The 18,697-nt window shown below is 45.1% G+C and overlaps 1 protein-coding gene across 1 annotated transcript; it reads right to left on the minus strand.

Annotated features, from left to right (window-relative positions):
- Positions 1-497: 497 nt before the first annotated feature.
- On the minus strand, positions 498-1,467 carry LOC119323962. Its single transcript, XM_037597676.1, has one exon. It carries the CDS (start codon positions 1,383-1,385, stop codon positions 873-875), a length of 513 nt encoding a protein of 170 aa, XP_037453573.1. The 5' UTR covers positions 1,386-1,467; the 3' UTR covers positions 498-872.
- Positions 1,468-18,697: the final 17,230 nt, after the last annotated feature.

Here is an 18,697-nt window from a genome sequence, read left to right on the forward strand (position 1 = left end):
CCTAATTATCTGATAATGTTAGGTTTTTGGTCTGATTTTTTTTATAAACTAGACCAATTATCTTTTTCTTTGTGTAACGAAGTGTAGGAACCAACTGCCCTCGCATGAGGTTTCTAAAAAAACAGAAACGTGCCACCGAATTTCCAACACCATTGTTCTTGTGTAATTTCAGACTTGGAGGGGAAATCCCAACCGCTACGTCGTCCCTCAAGCCAACAATAAAATAGTAGCACCGCTCTGAAAAGAAAAATACCACGGTTAATAATACTATACAGTACTTAAAATATCATGACTAGGACGAAGAAAAATCCTCAGTTCATCAGTTGAGCGCGCCGTGAAACTCTGACCGAAATTTCTTCAGAAATTGGGGATTCTTGCGGAGGTTATCTGAAACCGAAACAGGGGCGAGACACATCCACACTCCAGAACAGAAAGAGAAACAGAAGCATGATCCACGGATGGATAATCCTCCCGTCACGGAACAGATCAGATGCATGTATTTCTCTCCAATTTGTCACTCGTTGCATTGATGTATATCCAAAACCAAACTCAGGGAGTTATACACAGCGGGCAGAGAGGACGCGAGCTCACTCTATGTACAAGTGGAGCAGAGACGACGAACTCACTCTATGTGCAGGGGAACGGAGAAGAGGTGGCTCACTGTATGTACAGTATTTACTATAGCTAGCTAATTGACCAGCCTGGAATCGAATTGGGTCTTAAAACTCTAATCTTCTGGGCCGGCCTAATCCCCCACCTATCTTCCTTCTATACATCGAACGGAATTATTCGGGGAATTTCTTTCCTATGTGCAGTATGTTCATTATGTACTGGTATCTTGCTGCTATGGCATGTCGACGATGTTGTTGTTTTTACTGGTTGCTGCGGCCGGCCATGGAGGCGACGGAGAGCCGACTAGCCCCGGCGTGGAACCGCTCCACCACTCGCTTCCGGTGCTGCAGCTGCTGCACCGCGTGGGATGGCACGAGCGCCTTGCGTGCCCAGTGCCCGCTCCCCATGGGGATGCGCTGCGCCAGTCCGCTGTACGAGCGTTTAGAGCAGCCGCTGCCGCTGCCGCTTGGGACGAGCTGCGCGCACGTACTGGCCGTGTGCTTGCTGCAGCTGCCGGCGGCCGGGGCCTCCTGCTTTCGCTCCTTGTGGAGGCTGCAGCGGAACGAGCCGGGGTGGTTCGTCGGGGAGCACATGCAGGACCGACGGATCTTGGGAGCTGCGGTGGGGGAGGAGGGGGGAGACGAGACGCTGAAGGACTTGGCCGGCGAGCCGGCGACCGAGAGCTTGACACGGGAGAGCGAGGCGGATTGGTAGTTGGGAAAGGGGCTCAGAAGCACAGGGCTGCTGGGCCGGGATGCAGCCGCCGTCGACATGATGAAGATTGGGGAGGTGGAGCAGTTCAGAATCAGAGGAGAGGAGGGGCTTTGGTGTCTCAGTTGAGTTCCGGTGGTTCGCTGCCGGTTTGGGTAACCTGAGATGGCAGCCGGGTGGCCGCATTTTATAGGCCGGGGAAGGGAGAAAGAGGGGCGGTTTGGTAAATTCTTGCGGGCGTTAAGAACCTGGAGTCTGGCCAGATGCAGTGGGCGTCTGAGCTGTGGGCAGCACACCGGAATCGGCTTGCGATTGAGCTGTAGGGCGCATGCCAGCTTGATTTGAATACTGATTTCAGTGTCAAATTTCCGGTCAATTTCTTGCATTACAAACCAGTGCTGACCAGTACCTCGCGATTCATTCATATACTGTATTAATCCAATGGTGTCTGCACCAATGAGTCGGAACATATCGTTGTTTCTGTGTGAATCCGACTGATTCGTAAGTTTCCCTTCAGAAAAAGCGTCATACGGGAGGAGCGCTTTTTTAGATGCATGATATTTTCAGGAGCACACCGCGCATGTGCCAGTTCGGCTGGAATTCGGCAATGCCGACCCGATCCCTCGCTGCGTGCAGCCGCCCACCGGTTGTGTCAGGACCCATCACATTTTTGAGATGTTGCTTTCAGTAAACCGGTTGCCGCACACTGAAAGGACGGTCCCAGAAAAAAGGAACGCATCTCCGAACGTTCAGAGCGAGGCAGGTGATGGTCAAGCTGGCACGAGCATGACCTGATCGACGTGACGCTCCAGCAGCCGGCAGCGGCCTGACGGACCACAGCCGCTGGCCGTGGTTCGCCTCCGCTTTGCTTGAAACCCGGCCGACCTCTGAAGTTCGACATAGCATAGCATCAGCATCAGTCGCCGTAATGGCTGCCCATGTATGTCTGTGGAGTCCGCGGGAAGGAAGGGATCACGTAGTGGAGCCGGCGATGGTGGCGCCACGCCACGAGAAGACGCCATGATCTGATCGCTGTTGCTACCGCGGTGCATCTGCCTTTCCTCCGATTCTGGTCGACCGGGCGGTCGAAAGGTGGCCATCTCATTCCCTGCCCATCCGTTTCTCGTTCGCTTTCCCTTCCTGTCTTCGCTCTTCGTTTTGTTTGTTTTACTGTGAACGGCTGGATGTGGAAAGATGATGATCGACAAGCTGCTGCCCTTGGTTCCTGCGTCGGTTAATGGCCAAATTAATCCTCGCAAAGTTTATTACTGGGGCTTAATTACAGCCGTGCGCTGCTGCAGGCACCCTGGCCACATGCACGCAGGCGCGTAAACCAATTGGTGCAGCGCCAATTTGCAAGATCAAACGAACGAACGGGGTCAGGACTCGGGACCATGCGCGCGGAGACACGTCCAGGCCGCCGCGGGCGACGTCTGCATGGCCAGAAGGGGTGCGTGGCGCCGGCCGGCCGTGATAGCTGGCTCGGGCGAGGCCTACTTGGCAAGTGTTTTGTTTTTGTCTCTGGCAACACCTCGTCGTTTGGATTCGACCGGAACAGCTACTGTGCATATCAGATGGCCTACTGATTCTTTTTTTTTTATAGCTTGGAACACCTTGCATTAGCCATGGCACGGGTTACAACGCTGGGGAAACCTGACAGCCAGACATGTTGGCCGTCGAGGTAATTCCGACAGTCATAGGCAGCCAGCACATGCGCTGGACCATTACAAGTTCTAGGGCAAAAAACTACACTTTGCTCTATGAAATCTAGCTGCAGCTTATACTTTGCTTCTCTGAACAACACGCCAAGTGCACCACGGTATGCCACTGAGGATGCAAGCGCCTGCTAGAGGGGCAGACAGTCGGTTTCAAACATGACACGGCCCATACCCATTTGGTCCGCTAACTCTATGGAGATGGCCTACTGATTCTTATATCGTGGCGCCTTTTTTCCGTTGTTGAAGAAAGCGGAGCGGGCCAGACGAACTACCCGTGTACGATCTAGCTTAATTTCCGCCAACCGGCCGTGGATGGTTTCATGTCTAATCATGCGTACGGACCTTTAAAATCTTTTTTCCGCATATTCATATAAATAAACTTGAACCTCTAATGGGAAATACACAATACAGACACACACGCTCACATATGACCTTCATGCGCATACATGGGTTGTCAAACCTAAAGGCTTGATCTCTAGCAAGACGGGGTAAGACCGAGAGTGGCATTTTTAAAATGTGTTTTAAACATATTTTAGAATATAAAGAAAATTCAAACAAAAATTTGGAGCGTACATCTTGATATTGTACATGCTCACAAAGATGTTTCACGAAAAACCGACAATTTATGTGTCGCGTGTGAAAAAGATAAAATCCGGTGTTAAAAAATGCTTTTCACAAGACATCCTTTTGTCTTTTTCACACAAGCCAAAAAATGTCAGTTTTCTCCGAAAACTTGACGCGCACGCATATAATGTCGAGATGTATGCGCTAGATTTTTGTTTGGAATTTTTTCACACTTTAACATATTTTTTCGCACGCAGGAGCGCGCGCTCCCGGTAGCACCAACGGATTTCCGGGGTAAGACTACCCTTCTAACCATTAAACTACAGGTGTTGGTTCCCGTATGACTGTAGAGTTCGTGCTTATAATATGATACATATTCTTAGGTGATTCCGTGCATATATACAATTCTTTCCGATTATGAAGAAATAATAATGGATAGTATATAGCACCATGTGCTTTATACATTCCCTGGAACAAATAATAGCGAGAATCAACCTAGCTTTTCTTTTCTTTCTTATAAAGGAGGAACGGGCTTGCTTAGTGCATGCGGGTCTGGGATTCAACCTGAAATGCAATCCGAACATATGGGTGAAGCATTTCGTTGATGCCGCAATTATTGCATGAATCTCGTTGATATGTTTCGAAAGAGGTAGATCTTGTTAGTCCTTTTCGTCCAAAGCATGTGACGTACGTGTCAAATCAGGCTAAGCCTGGCCCGACCCAATTTCGATGTAGCCTGATCTCATGAGATTCACGTATGCAATCCCCGCCTGCTCTCTCACAATTGAAGCAACATCATACGATCTATGACTGTTATACGTACACTGTATCCTTAATCAGCACGGAGAAGCTAAGGTTTGGCAACGACGGGTGCTCGTGCACGGAAGGCGGGTAGACCTTGACGTGCGTCGCGAAGCCACCGGCCAGTGCAGGCGTGCACGTGGCGCGGAACCAGAAGTTTCGAAGCTCTGGTCATTCAGTTGGCCGTTGCATTACCCTCCATTCCGGCAAGAGCCGGACGCAGCAGCACGCGTCCGAACTCGGGAGTGGTCGGCGAGGCAGTTATTCCGTCCTGGTCAGCTCCTACAGGCGCCGAAAGAGATGTGAACGTCGCGTACGTGCATCACTTTCACTCCTCCGCCATGCACGGCCGGCAACCAGTGAGCGCCATGCACGTACCCTACGTAGCACCTTAATTTCTGCGATCGTATCGTATCGTGTAATAATCCATGACCTCTCATACCCTTCAGTACGTAGGGAGTGGAGACGTGGATAGATCGAGTCGGTAACTCGGTATGGCACTCACGTTAGTCCATGGATTGCGGCGATAGATAGACCGGCTGCATGTGCTAGCATAGTCCGTGGCATCTCTCCAACCACACATCGCGCCTTGGCGTGAGGGTGCTCAAGTTAGTAAGAATCCTCATTTAGCATATGTATTCAAACAGTAAAACAAAATAAAAAAACAATCATTAACTTGTATAAGTATATTTTTTGTCCTCGAACTCTTCCGAGAGTTTATAAATCGTCCCTCAACTCAATACCGGATAGTTTATGTCCCTCAACTATCAAAACCGCATAGTTTTCGTCCCTCGCGCTGCTTCGGGTGGTTTTCATCCGGCATGAACAGTAAACCAGTGAACAGTAAATTCGAAAAAATAGCAAAAAAGCCAAAAAATCTGAAAATTTGTGGGATCAAAATTCCTCGGGTGCGCAAGGTACATACGATTTTTTGTGCTATTTAGACATTCCAGGAGCTCGTGACAAAGGAAAAATCATAAATATGTACGTCGATGAACAGTAAATTCGAAAAAAATTATAAAAAGATTCAAAAAATATGATATATATGATAAATGTTGACATCCAAGATGCTTGGGGTGCTCAATGTGCCTGCAAAATTTCATGGTGTTTGGACATTGTGAGAGCTCGTGGCAAATAAAAAAATTGAATGGGAAAGAAACTTTTAAAAAGTGAACTATTATGTTTTTTTTTTGCTAGAGCTCCTCCTATGTCATTTGAGCACGAAAATATGCACGCGCCGTGCACACCCAAGCATCTTTGATGCCAAAAAAATTCATATTTTTTCGAATTTTTTTGCTATTTTTTTCTTCTAATTTACTGTTTACCAACATATATATTTACAGTTTTTTCTGTGTCATGAGCACCTCGAATGTCCAAACAATATGAAATTTTGTACGCACCTTGCGCACGTGAGGAACTTTGATCCCACAAATTTTCAGATTTTTTTGCTATTTTTTTCGAATTCACTGTTCACCGGTTTACTGTTCATGCTGGACGAAAACCACTTGAAGCAGCGTGAGGGACGAATACTATCCTGTTTTGAGTTGAGGGACAATTTCTAAACTCTCGAAAGAGTTCGAGGACAAAAAATATACTTATCACTTCCTAAATATATGTCTTTGTAGAGATTCCACTAGTTGGACTACATACGGAGCAAATTGGATGAATCTATACTTAAAATGCATCTATATACATCCGTATGTGGTTCATACTGAAATTTCTACAAAGACTTATATTTAGGAACGGAGGGAGTAATAGAAGCAAGACAACAAAAGATAACCACTTGACATTAAGTTCGATACTAAGAGCGTAAACATGAGAGGAAGTACTAATCTAAAACAAAGTTTACAATATATCCATATATAAGCAAGGTAGCTACCCATTATAGGCTAAATTTATACCAAAAGCAAATTCACTACAAAGGAAACATCTCAAAAAGCAGTAGGTAGTAAACATTTACTAATGGTTCAGTACAAAACATCAAGGTCCATCACACCCATTGACAAATTTCATATGAGATGTATATACCAAATCATACTTGTTGCAACAAATATACAAATAGACTCAAAACAACCTCGTCCTCAACTTTCGCTTCTTTGTCCAAGTATATTGTAATTCCAAAACGTGGTCTTGGGGCACGGTGCTCCGTCCAGCACCATGGTCTCAGATCCAAACCAAAAAGCAGGTTACGGTTCACTACCCTAGAAACATAGATAGTCCAGATGGTGTTATACATAAGTGAACCCCTAACAAAGCAATGTTCTACATTGCTTAGGTATCATCTTCACACCTCCAACAGACTCCAGGTTGTAGCCTTAAGTACTCTCGCTTACCCACGAGCAACCCTACATAAGAACCTAGAGCCTTGTCGTGCGCAATTATTAGCTAACCGCCACGGTCAATCTTTATTGAATTTTCGTTTTGTTTTTTCTAATATCTGAGCTCTTAACTACAAAGTGAACATTGTATGTGTGGTGAGAAATAAATAGTTGCAACAGAAACGATGAGTAGGTGGAAGTTTAGTACAGGCTAGAGGGCAGTACCACTGTTGGGGAACGTAGCAGAAATTCAAAATTTTCCTACGAGTCACCAAGATCTAAATATGGAGAAACTAGCAATAAGGGGAAGGAGAGTGCGTCTACATACCCTTGTAGATCGCTAAGCGGAAGCGTTCTAGTGAACGGGGTTGATGGAGTCGTACTCGTCGTGATCCAAATCACCGATGATCCTAGCGCCGAACGGACGGCACCTCCGCGTTCAACACACATACGGTTGGGAGAGACATCTCCTCCTTCTTGATCCAGCAAGGGTAGGACAGGTTGATGGAGATCCAGCAGCACGACAATGTGGTGGTGGAAGTAGCGGGATCCCGGCAGGGCTTCGCCAAGCGCAAGCGGGGAGGAAGAGGTGTCACGGGAGGGAGGGAGGCGCCAGGGACTCAGGTGTGGCTGCCCTCCCTCCCCTCCGCTATATATAGGGGCCTAGGGGGGGCGCCGGCCCCTTGTAAATCCCATCTAGGGAGGGGGGCGGCGGCCCTAGGGGTGGCTTGGCCTCCAAGACAGGTGGAGGCGCCCCCACCCCTTAGGGTTTCTAACCCTAGGCGCATGGGAGGCCCAAGGGGGGCGCACCAGCCCACTAGGGGCTGGTTCCCATGCCCCCTCAGCCTATGGGGCCCTCCGGGATAGGTGGCTCCACCCGATGGACCCCCGGGACCCTTCCGGTGGTCCCGGTACAATACCGATGACCCCCGAAACTTTCCCGGTGGCCGAAACTGGACTTCTTATATATAAATCTTTACCTCCGGATCACTCGGGAACTCCTAGTGACGTCCGGGATCTTATCCGGGACTCCGAACAACATTCGGGTTACCGCATACTATTATCTCTACAACCCTAGTGTCACCGAACCTTAAGTGTGTAGACCCTACGGGTTCCGGAACCATGCAGACATGACCGAGACAACTCTCCGGCCAATAACCAACAGCGGGATCTGGATACCCATGTTGGCTCCCACATATTCCACGATGATCTTATCGGATGAACCACGATGTCGAGGATTCAATCAATCCCGTATACAATTCACTTTGTCTAGCGGTATTGTACTTGCCCGAGATTCGATCGTCGGTATGCCGATACCTTGTTCAATCTCGCTACCGGCAAGTCTCTTTACTAATTTCATAACACATCATCCCGTGATCAACCCCTTGGTCACATTGTGCACATTATGATGATGTCCTACCGAGTGGGCCCAGAGATACCTCTCTGTCAACCGGAGTGACAAATCCCAGTCTCGATTTGTGCCAACCCAACAGACACTTTCGGAGATACCCGTAGTGCACCTTTATAGCCATCCAGTTACGTTGTGACGTTTGGTACACCCAAAGCATTCCTACGGTATCCAGGAGTTGCACAATCTCATGGTCTAAGGAAATAATTCTTGACATTAGAAAAGCTTTAGCATACGAACTACACGATCTTTGTGCTAGGCTTAGGATTGGGTCTTGTCCATCACATCATTCTCCTAATGATGTGATCCCGTTATCAACGACATCCAATGTCCATGGTCAGGAAACCGTAACCATCTATTGATCAACGAGCTAGTCAATTAGAGGCTTACTAGGGACATGGTGTTGTCTATGTACCCACACATGTATCTGAGTTTCCTATCAATACAATTATAGCATGGATAATAAACGATTATCATGAACAAGGAAATATAATAATAATAACGAATTTATTATTGCCTCTAGGGCATATTTCCAACAACCACACCTTAACCAGTACCCAGTTTACACTAACAACCATAGCCAAAATAAAGAGAAGTTTAGGGGAATTCACCAACTCTACAAGACTTGAGAGCCCTACATGTGCATAGATAAACATCCAGAACCAGATAACCAGGTCAAAATCCTAGCTGAGACTTTAACGAATCTGCAAATTTTGTCCAAATAGCATGAATAAGAAAATGTACAATTGTTATTCCAAAGACCTGGAAAGAACTAACACTTCCATAGAATTGAGAAAATAAAAATCCTGCAATACTCCTTAACAGCGGGTATATAGATTGAAACTTACCTCGAAATAATATATGCATTCAGATTTAACTACGCATGTTTTCATCCCAATTTTCTTCTAACCAGATTGTTTAAGAGACTATACTCAAAATGTTCATGAAGAGAATCTTGTGAACTATCACGAAACAAGATTCTATATAAGTGAAGGCACATATCATTGTTGGAAATATGCGCTAGAGGCAATAATAAATTAGTTATTATTATATTTCCTTGTTCATGATAATCGTTTATTATCCATGCTATAATGGAAACTCAGATACATGTGTGGATACATAGACAACACCATGTCCCTAGTAAGCCTCTAGTTGACTAGCTCGTTAATCAATAGATGGTCACGGTTTCCTGACCATGGACATTGGATGTCATTGATGACGGGATCACATCATTAGGAGAATGATGTGATGGACAAGACCCAATCCTAAGCCTAGCACAGAGATCGTGTAGTTCGTATGCTAAAGCATTTCTAATGTCAAGTATCTTTTCCTTAGACCATGAGATTGCGCAACTCCCGGATACCGTAGGAATTCTTTGGGTGTACCAAATGTCACAACGTAACTGGGTGACTATAAAGGTGCACTACAGGTATCTCCGAAAGTGTCTGTTGGGTTGGCACGAATCGAGACTGGGATTTGTCACTCCGTGTGATGGAGAGGTGTCTCTGGGCCCACTCGGTAGGACATCATCATAATGTGCACAATGTGACCAAGGGGTTGATCACGGGATGGTGTGTTACGGAACGAGTAAAGAGACTTGCCGGTAACGAGATTGAACAAGGTATCGGGATACCGACGATCGAATCTCGGGCAAGTACTATACCGCTAGACAAAGGGAATTGTATACGGGATTGATTGAGTCCTTGACATCGTGGTTCATCCGATGAGATCATCGTGGAACATGTGGGAGCCAACATGGGTATCCAGATCCGCTGTTGGTTATTGACCGGAGAACGTCTCGGTCATGTCTACATGTCTCCCGAACCCGTAGGGTCTACACACTTAAGGTTCGATGACGCTAGGGTTATAAAGGAAGTTTGTATGTGGTTACTGAATGTTGCTCGGAGTCTCGTATGAGATCCCGGACGTCACGAGGAGTTCCGGAATGGTCCGGGGGTAAAGATTTATATATGGGAAGTCCTATTTTGGCCACCGGAATATGTTCGAGATTTTTCGGTATTGTACCGGGAAGGTTCTAGAAGGTTCCGGAGTGGGGCCCACCTGCATGGGGGGACCCACATGAACGTGGGTAGTGGGGGAAAGGCCCCACACCCCTGGTCAAGGCGCACCAAGATCCCCCCTTAGAAGGAATAAGATCATATCCCGAAGGGATAAGATCAAGATCCCTAAAAAGGGGGGATAACAATCGGTGGGGAAGGAAATGCTGGGATTTCTTTCCTCCCACCTTGGCCAACGCCCCAATGGACTTGCAGGGCAAGAAACCAGCCCCTCCACCCCTATATATAGTGGGGAGGCGCTTGGGAGCTTCACACGAAGTTCTGGCGCAGCCCTCCCCCTCTCCCAAGTCCTCCTCCTCTCCCGCGGTGCTTGGCGAAGCCCTGCAGGATTGCCACGCTCCTCCACCAGCACCACGCCGTTGTGCTGCTGCTGGATGGAGTCTTCCTCAACCTCTCCCTCTCTCCTTGCTGGATCAAGGCATGGGAGACGTCACCGGGCTGTACGTGTGTTGAACGCGGAGGTGCCATCCATTCGGCACTAGGATCTCTGGTGGTTTGGATCACGACGAGCACGACTCCTTCAACCCCGTTCTATTGAACGCTTCCGCTTAGCGATCTACAAGGATATGTAGATGGACTCTCCTTCCCCTCGTTGCTGGTTTCTCCATAGATAGATCTTGGTGACACGTAGGAAAATTTTGAATTTCTGCTACGTTCCCCAACAGTGGCATCATGAGCTAGGTCTATGCGTAGATTCTTTGCACGAGTAGAACACAAAGTAGTTGTGGGCGTTGATTTTGTTCAATATGCTTACCGTTACTAGTCCAATCTTGTTTCGATGGTATTGTGGTATGAAGCGGCCCGGACCGACCTTACACGTACACTTACGTGAGACAGGTTCCACCGACTGACATGCACTTGGTGCATAAGGTGGCTAGCGGGTGCCAGTCTCTCCCACTTTAGTCGGAACGGATTCGATGAAAAGGGTCCTTATGAAGGGTAAATAGCAATTGGCATATCACGTTGTGGTTTTGCGTAGGTAAGAAACGTTCTTGCTAGAAACCCATAACAGCCACGTAAAACATGCAAACAACAATTAGAGGACGTCTAACTTGTTTTTGCAGGGTATGCTATGTGATGTGATATGGCCAAAAAAGAATGTGATGAATGATATGTGATGTATGAGATTAATCTTGTTCTTGTAATAGGAATCACGACTTGCATGTCGATGAGTATAACAACCGGCAGGAGCCATAGGAGTTGACTTTATTTATTGTATGACCTGCGTGTCATTGAACAACGCCATGTAATTACTTTACTTTATTGCTAACCGGTAGCCATAGTAGTAGAACTAATAAGTTGGCGAGACAACTTCATGGAGACACGATGATGGAGATCATGATGTCATGCCGGTGACGATGATGATCATGGAGCCCCGAAGATGAAGATCAAAAGGAGCAAAATGATATTGGCCATATCATGTCACTTTTTGATTGCATGTGATGTTTATCATGTTTATGCATCTTATTTGCTTAGAATGACGGTAGTAAATAAGATGATCCCTCATTAAAATTTCAAGAAAGTGTTCCGCCTAACTGTGCACTATTGCGAAAGTTCGTCGTTTCGAAGCACCACGTGATGATCGGGTGTGATAGATTCTTACGTTCACATACAATGGGTGTAAGCCAGATTTACACACGTGAAACACTTAGGTTGACTTGACGAACCTAGCATGTACAGACATGGCCTCGGAACACAAGAGACCGAAAGGTCGAGCATGAGTCGTATAGTAGATACGATCAACATGAAGATGTTCACCGATGATGACTAGTCCGTCTCACGTGATGATCGGACACGGCCTAGTTGACTCGGATCATTTAATCACTTAGATGACTAGAGGGATGTCTATCTGAGTGGGAGTTCATAAGATGAACTTAATTATCCTGAACATAGTCAATAGATCTTTGCAAATTATGTCGTAAGCTCGCGTTTTAGTTCTACCATTTTAGATATGTTCCTAGAGAAAATTTAGTTGAAAGTTGATAGTAGCAATTATGCGGACAGTAGAAAGCTTATGTCCTTAATGCACCGCTCAGTGTGCTGAACCCCAAACGTTGTTTGTGGATGTTGCGAACATCAGACATACATGTTTTGATAACTATGTGATAGTTCAGTTAAACGGTTTAGAGTTGAGGCACCAAAGACGTTTTTTGAAACGTCGCGGAACATATGAGATGTTTCGAGGGCTGAAATTGGGATTTCAGGCTCGTGCCCACGTCAAGAGGTATAAGACCTCCGACGATTTTCTTAGCCTGCAAACTAAGGGAGAAAAGCTCGATCGTTGAGCTTGTGCTTAGATTGTCTGAGTGCAACAATCACTTGAATCAAGTGGGAGTTGATCTTCCAGATGAGATAGTGATGTTTCTCCAAAGTCATTGCCACCAAGCTGCTAGAGCTTCGTGATGAACTATAACATATCAAGGATAGATATGATGATCCTTGAGGTATTCGTGATGTTTGACACCGCGAAAGTAGAAATCAAGAAGGAGCATCAATTGTGGATGGTTGGTGAAACCACTAGTTTCAAGAAGGGCAAGGGCAAGAAGGGATACTTCATGAAACGGCAAATCAGCTGCTGCTCTAGTGAAGAAACCCAAGGTTGAACCCAAAGCCGAGACTAAGTGCTTCTGTAATAAGGGGAACAGCCACTGGAGCAGAATTACCCTAGATACTTGGTAGATGAGAAGGCTGGCAAGGTCGATAGAAGTATATTGGATATACATTATGTTAATGTATACTTTACTAGTGCTCCTAGTAGCACCAGGGTATTAAGATACCGGTTCGGTTGCTAAGTGTTAGTAACTCGAAATAAAAGAGCTACGGAATAAACGGAGACTAGCTGAAGGTGAGCTGACGATATGTGTTGGAAGTGTTTCCAAGTTTGATGTGATCAAACATCGCACGCTCCCTCTACCATCAAGATTAGTATTAAACCTAAATAATTGTCATTTGGTGTTTGCGTTGAGCATAGACATGATTGGATTATGTCTATCGCAATACGGTTATTCATTTAAGGAGAATAATGGTTACTCTGTTTATTTGAATAATACCTTCAATGGTCTTGCACCTAAAGGAATGGTTTATTGAATCTCGATCGTAGTGATACACATTTTTCATGCCAAAAGATATAAGATAGTAATGATAGTACCACTTACTTGTGGCACTGCCATGTAAATCATATTGGTATAAAACGCATGAAGAAGCTTCATGTTGATGGATCTTTGGACTCACTCGTTTTTGAAAAGTTTGAGACATGCAAACCATGTCTATTGGTATGTACGCATGAAGAAACTCCATGCAGATAGATCATTTGGACTCACTTGATTTTGAATCACTTGAGATATGTGAATCATACCACATGGGCAAGATGACTAAAAAGCCTTGTTTTCAGTAAGATGGAACAAGAGAGCAACTTGTTGGAAGTAATACATTTTGATGTGTGTTGTCCAATGAGTGTCGAGGCATGCAGTGGATATCATTATGTTCTTACTTCACAGATGATTTGAGTAGATGCTAAGTGTATTTACTTGATGAAACACAAGTCTGAATCATTGAAAGGTTCAAGTAATTTCAGAGTGAAGTTGAAGATCATCGTGACAAGAGGATAAAATGTCTATGATATGATCATAGAGATGAGTATATGAGTTACGAGCTTTGGCACACAATTAAGACATTGTGGGAATTGTTTCACAATTAATACCGCCTGGAACACCATAGTGTGATGGTGTGTCCGAACATCATAGTTGCACCCTATTGGATATGGTGCGTACCATGATGTCTCTTATCGAATTACCACTATCGTTCATGGGTTAGGAATTAGAGACAACCGCATTCACTTTAAAATAGGGCACCATGTAATTCCGTTGCGACGACACTGTTTGAACTATGGTTTGGAGAAACCTAAGTTGTCGTTTCTTAAAAGTTTGGGGCTGCGACGCTTATGTGAAAAAGTTTCAGGTTGATAAGCTCAAACCCAAAGCGGATAAAATGCATCTTCATAGGACACCCAAAATAGTTGGGTACACCTCCTAATTCAAATCCAAAAGCAATAGGGATTGTTTCTTGAATCGGGTCCTTTCTCGAGGAAAGGTTTGTCTCGAGAATTGAGTGAGAGGATGGTGGAGACTTGATGAGGTTATTGAACCGTCACTTCCACTAGTGTGTAGCAGGGCACAGGAAGTTGTTCCTATGGCACCTACACCAATTGAAGTAGAAGCTTATGATAGTGATCATGAAGTTTCGGATTAAGTCACTACCGTACCTCGTAGGGTGACAAGGATGTGTACTACTTCAGAGTGGTACATTAATCCTGTCTTGAAGGCCATGTTGCTAGACAACAATGAACCTACGAGATATGGAGAAGCGATGGTGGGCCCAAATTCCGGCAAATGGTTAGAAGCCATGAAATCCGAGATAGGATCCATGTATCATAACAAAGCATGGACTTTGGTGGACTTGCCCGATGATCGGCAAGCCATTGGGATAAATGGATCTTTAAGAAGAAGACAGACGTGGACGGTAATGTCACCGTCTATGAAGCTCGACTTGTGGCGAAGAGTTTTTCACAAGTTCAAAGAGTTGACTACGATGAGATTTTCTCATCCGTAGCGATGCTTAAGTCCGTCGGAATCATGTTAGCATTAGCTGCATTTATGAAATCTGGCAAATGGATGTCAAAACGAGTTTCCTTAACAGTTTTCGTAAGGAAAGGTTGTATGTGATACAATCAGAAAGGTTTTGTCGATCCTAAGGATGCTAAAAGGTATGCTAGCTCCAGCGATCCTTCCATGGACTGGAGTAAGCATCTCGGAGTTGGAATATGCACTTTGATAAGATGATCAAAGATTTTAGGTTTATACAAAGTTTTTGAGAAACTTGTATTTCCAAAGAAGTGAGTGGGAGCACTATAGAATTTCTGATGAGTATATGTTGTTGACATATTGATGATCAGAAATGATGTAGAATTTCTGGAAAGCATATAGGGTTATTTGAAAGATGTTTTTCAGTAGAAAACCTGGATTAAGCTACTTGAACACTGAGCATCGAGATCTATAAGGATAGATCAAAATGCTTAATAATACTTTCAAATGAGCACGTACCTTGACATGATCTTGAAAGTGTTCAAGATGGATCAGTCAAAGAAGGAGTTATTGCCTGAGTTGTAAGGTACGAAGTTAAGACTTAAAGCTCGACCACGGCAGAAAAGAGAGAAAGGACGAAGGTCGTCCCCTATGCTTTAGACGTAGGCTCTACAGTATGCAACCGCACCTGATGTGTGCCTTGCCACATGTATGGCAAGAGGGTACAAATGTGATCAAGGAGTGGATCACCAGATAGCGGTCAAAATTATCCTTAGAGGAATAAGGATTTGTTTCTCGATTATGGAGGTGATAAAGAGTTCGGCGTAAAGGGTTACGACGATGCAAGCTTTAACACCTATCCGAATGACTCTGAGTAGCAAACCGGATACATATAGTGGAGCGGCCATTTGGAATAGCTCCAAATGGAGCATGGAAGCAGCATTTACAATATGACCTAGAGATTTGTGAAGTACATACGGATCTGAATGTTGCAGACCCATTGACTAAAAACTTCTCTCACAAGCAAAACATGATCAAACTCCAGAACTCATTGAGTCTTAATCACATGATGATGTGAACTAGTTTAATGACACTAGTAAACTCTTTGGATGTTGGTCAGGTGGCGATGTGACGTGTGAGTGTTAATCGCATGGCGATGTGAACTAGATTATTGACTCTAGTGCAAGTGGGAGACTGTTGGAAATATGCCCTAGAGGCAATAATAAATTAGTTATTATTATATTTCCTTGTTCATGATAATCGTTTATTATCCATGCTATAATGGAAACTCAGATACATGTGTGGATACATAGACAACACCATGTCCCTAGTAAGCCTCTAGTTGACTAGCTCGTTAATCAATAGATGGTCACGGTTTCCTGACCATGGACATTGGATGTCATTGATGACGGGATCACATCATTAGGAGAATGATGTGATGGACAAGACCCAATCCTAAGCCTAGCACAGAGATCGTGTAGTTTGTATGCTAAAGCATTTCTAATGTCAAGTATCTTTTCCTTAGACCATGAGATTGCGCAACTCCCGGATACCGTAGGAATTCTTTGGGTGTACCAAGTGTCACAACGTAACTAGGTGACTATAAAGGTGCACTACAGGTATCTCCGAAAGTGTCTATTGGGTTGGCACGAATCGAGACTGGGATTTGTCACTCCGTGTGATGGAGAGGTGTCTCTGGGCCCACTCGGTAGGACATCATCAGAATGTGCACAATGTGACCAAGGGGTTGATCATGGGATGGTGTGTTACGGAACGAGTAAAGAGACTTGCCGGTAACGAGATTGAACAAGGTATCGGGATACCGACGATCGAATCTCGGGCAAGTACTATACCGCTAGACAAAGGGAATTGTATACGGGATTGATTGAGTCCTTGACATCGTGGTTCATTCGATGAGATCATCGTGGAACATGTGGGAGCCAACATGGGTATCTAGATCCCGCTGTTGGTTATTGACCGGAGAACGTCTCGGTCATGTCTACATGTCTCCCGAACCCGTAGGGTCTACACACTTAAGGTTCGATGACGCTAGGGTTATAAAGGAAGTTTGTATGTGCTTACCGAATGTTGTTCGGAGTCCCGGATGAGATCCCGGACATCACGAGGAGTTCCGGAATGGTCCGGAGGTAAAGATTTATATATGGGAAGTCCTATTTTGGCCACCGGAAAATGTTCGGGATTTTTCGGTATTGTACCGGGAAGGTTCTAGAAGGTTCCGGAGTGGGGCCCACCTGCATGGGGGGACCCACATGAACGTGGGTAGTGGGGGCAAGGCCCCACACCTCTGGTCAAGGCGCACCAAGATCCCCCCTTAGAAGGAATAAGTTCATATCCCGAAGGGATAAGATCAAGATCCCTAAAAAGGGGGGATAACAATCGGTGGGGAAGGAAATGCTGGGATTTCTTTCCTCCCACCATGGCCAACGCCCCAATGGACTTGGAGGGCAAGAAACCAGCCCCTCCACCCCTATATATAGTGGGGAGGCGCATGGGAGCTTCACACGAAGTTCTAGCGCAGCCCTCCCCCTCTCCCAAGTCCTCCTCCTCTCCCGTGGTGCTTGGCGAAGCCCTGCAGGATTGCCACGCTCCTCCACCACCACCACGCCGTCGTGCTGCTGCTGGATGGAGTCTTCCTCAACCTCTCCCTCTCTCCTTGCTAGATCAAGGCATGGGAGACATCACCGGGCTGTATGTGTGTTGAACATGGAGGTGCCGTCCATTCGGCACTAGGATCTCTGGTGATTTGGATCACGACGAGTACGACTCCTTCAACCCCGTTCTCTTGAACGCTTCCGCTTAGCGATCTACAAGGGTATGTAGATGCACTCTCCTTCCCCTCGTTGCTGGTTTCTCCATAGATAGATCTTGGTGACACGTAGGAAAATTTTGAATTTCTGCTACGTTCCCCAACAATCATCATCTTAGCAATCATCTTGTGAACTAAAAAAATGGCATTCAAAATCTTCCAATATATAGTTATTTCTTGTTACTTCTATTTCTTGTTGTTTTGCTCAAAGATTTCAGTTGTATATACTAGAGGCCAATACATTTAAAAAATGAGGAGAAATGAAAGAGAGGGTGAGTACCCACGAATATGGCCAATGTCTAAAGATACTAATCACAATTCCCTCTAGAGGTTAACTAATTATCACGAACATGTGGGGAAGAAGGTCGCAGCTCACCTACGGCATAGAGCTGGCATAAAAAGTAGGAGCTCTTCATTTCCCATACTTAAACATGCCGCCACCATCCAATTAGCATTCCACTACTCCTGAAAAATTTGCAAAGTAATCAAAAAATAATGCTTTGTGACTGAATAGCAAGAATAAAAGACCATAACTGCTTTCAACAAACAAAAATTATGGACTAAAAGCATAACGTAGTATCGACATTATCTATGCTCAGACATACAAAAAGAAAGCTTAGTAATCTCAGTCTTTTAATGTAACATTTTCAAAGTTCTATTTGCCTAACATAAATGTTCATGAAGAGAATCTTGTGAACTATCACGAAACAAGATTATGTATAAGTGAAGGCACATATCATCATCTTACAAATCATCTTGTGAACTAATAAAATGGCATTCAAAATCTTCCAATATATAGTTATTTCTTGTTACTTCTATTTCTTGTTGTTTGGCACATCGATTTCAGTTGTATATACCAGAGGCAAATACATTTAAAAAATGAGGAGAAATGAAAGAGAGGGTGAGTACAGACGAATATGGCCAATGTCTAAAGATACTAATCACAATTCCCTCTAGAGGTTAACTGATTATCACGAACATGTGGGGAAGAAGGTCGCAGCTCACCTACGGCATAGAGCTGGCATAAAAAGTAGGAGCTCTTCATTTCCCATACTTAAACATGCCGCCACCAGCCAATTA

The sequence above is a fragment of the Triticum dicoccoides genome, chromosome 6B (assembly GCF_002162155.2).
Source record: "Triticum dicoccoides isolate Atlit2015 ecotype Zavitan chromosome 6B, WEW_v2.0, whole genome shotgun sequence".
NCBI classification, from domain to species: domain Eukaryota; kingdom Viridiplantae; phylum Streptophyta; class Magnoliopsida; order Poales; family Poaceae; genus Triticum; species Triticum dicoccoides.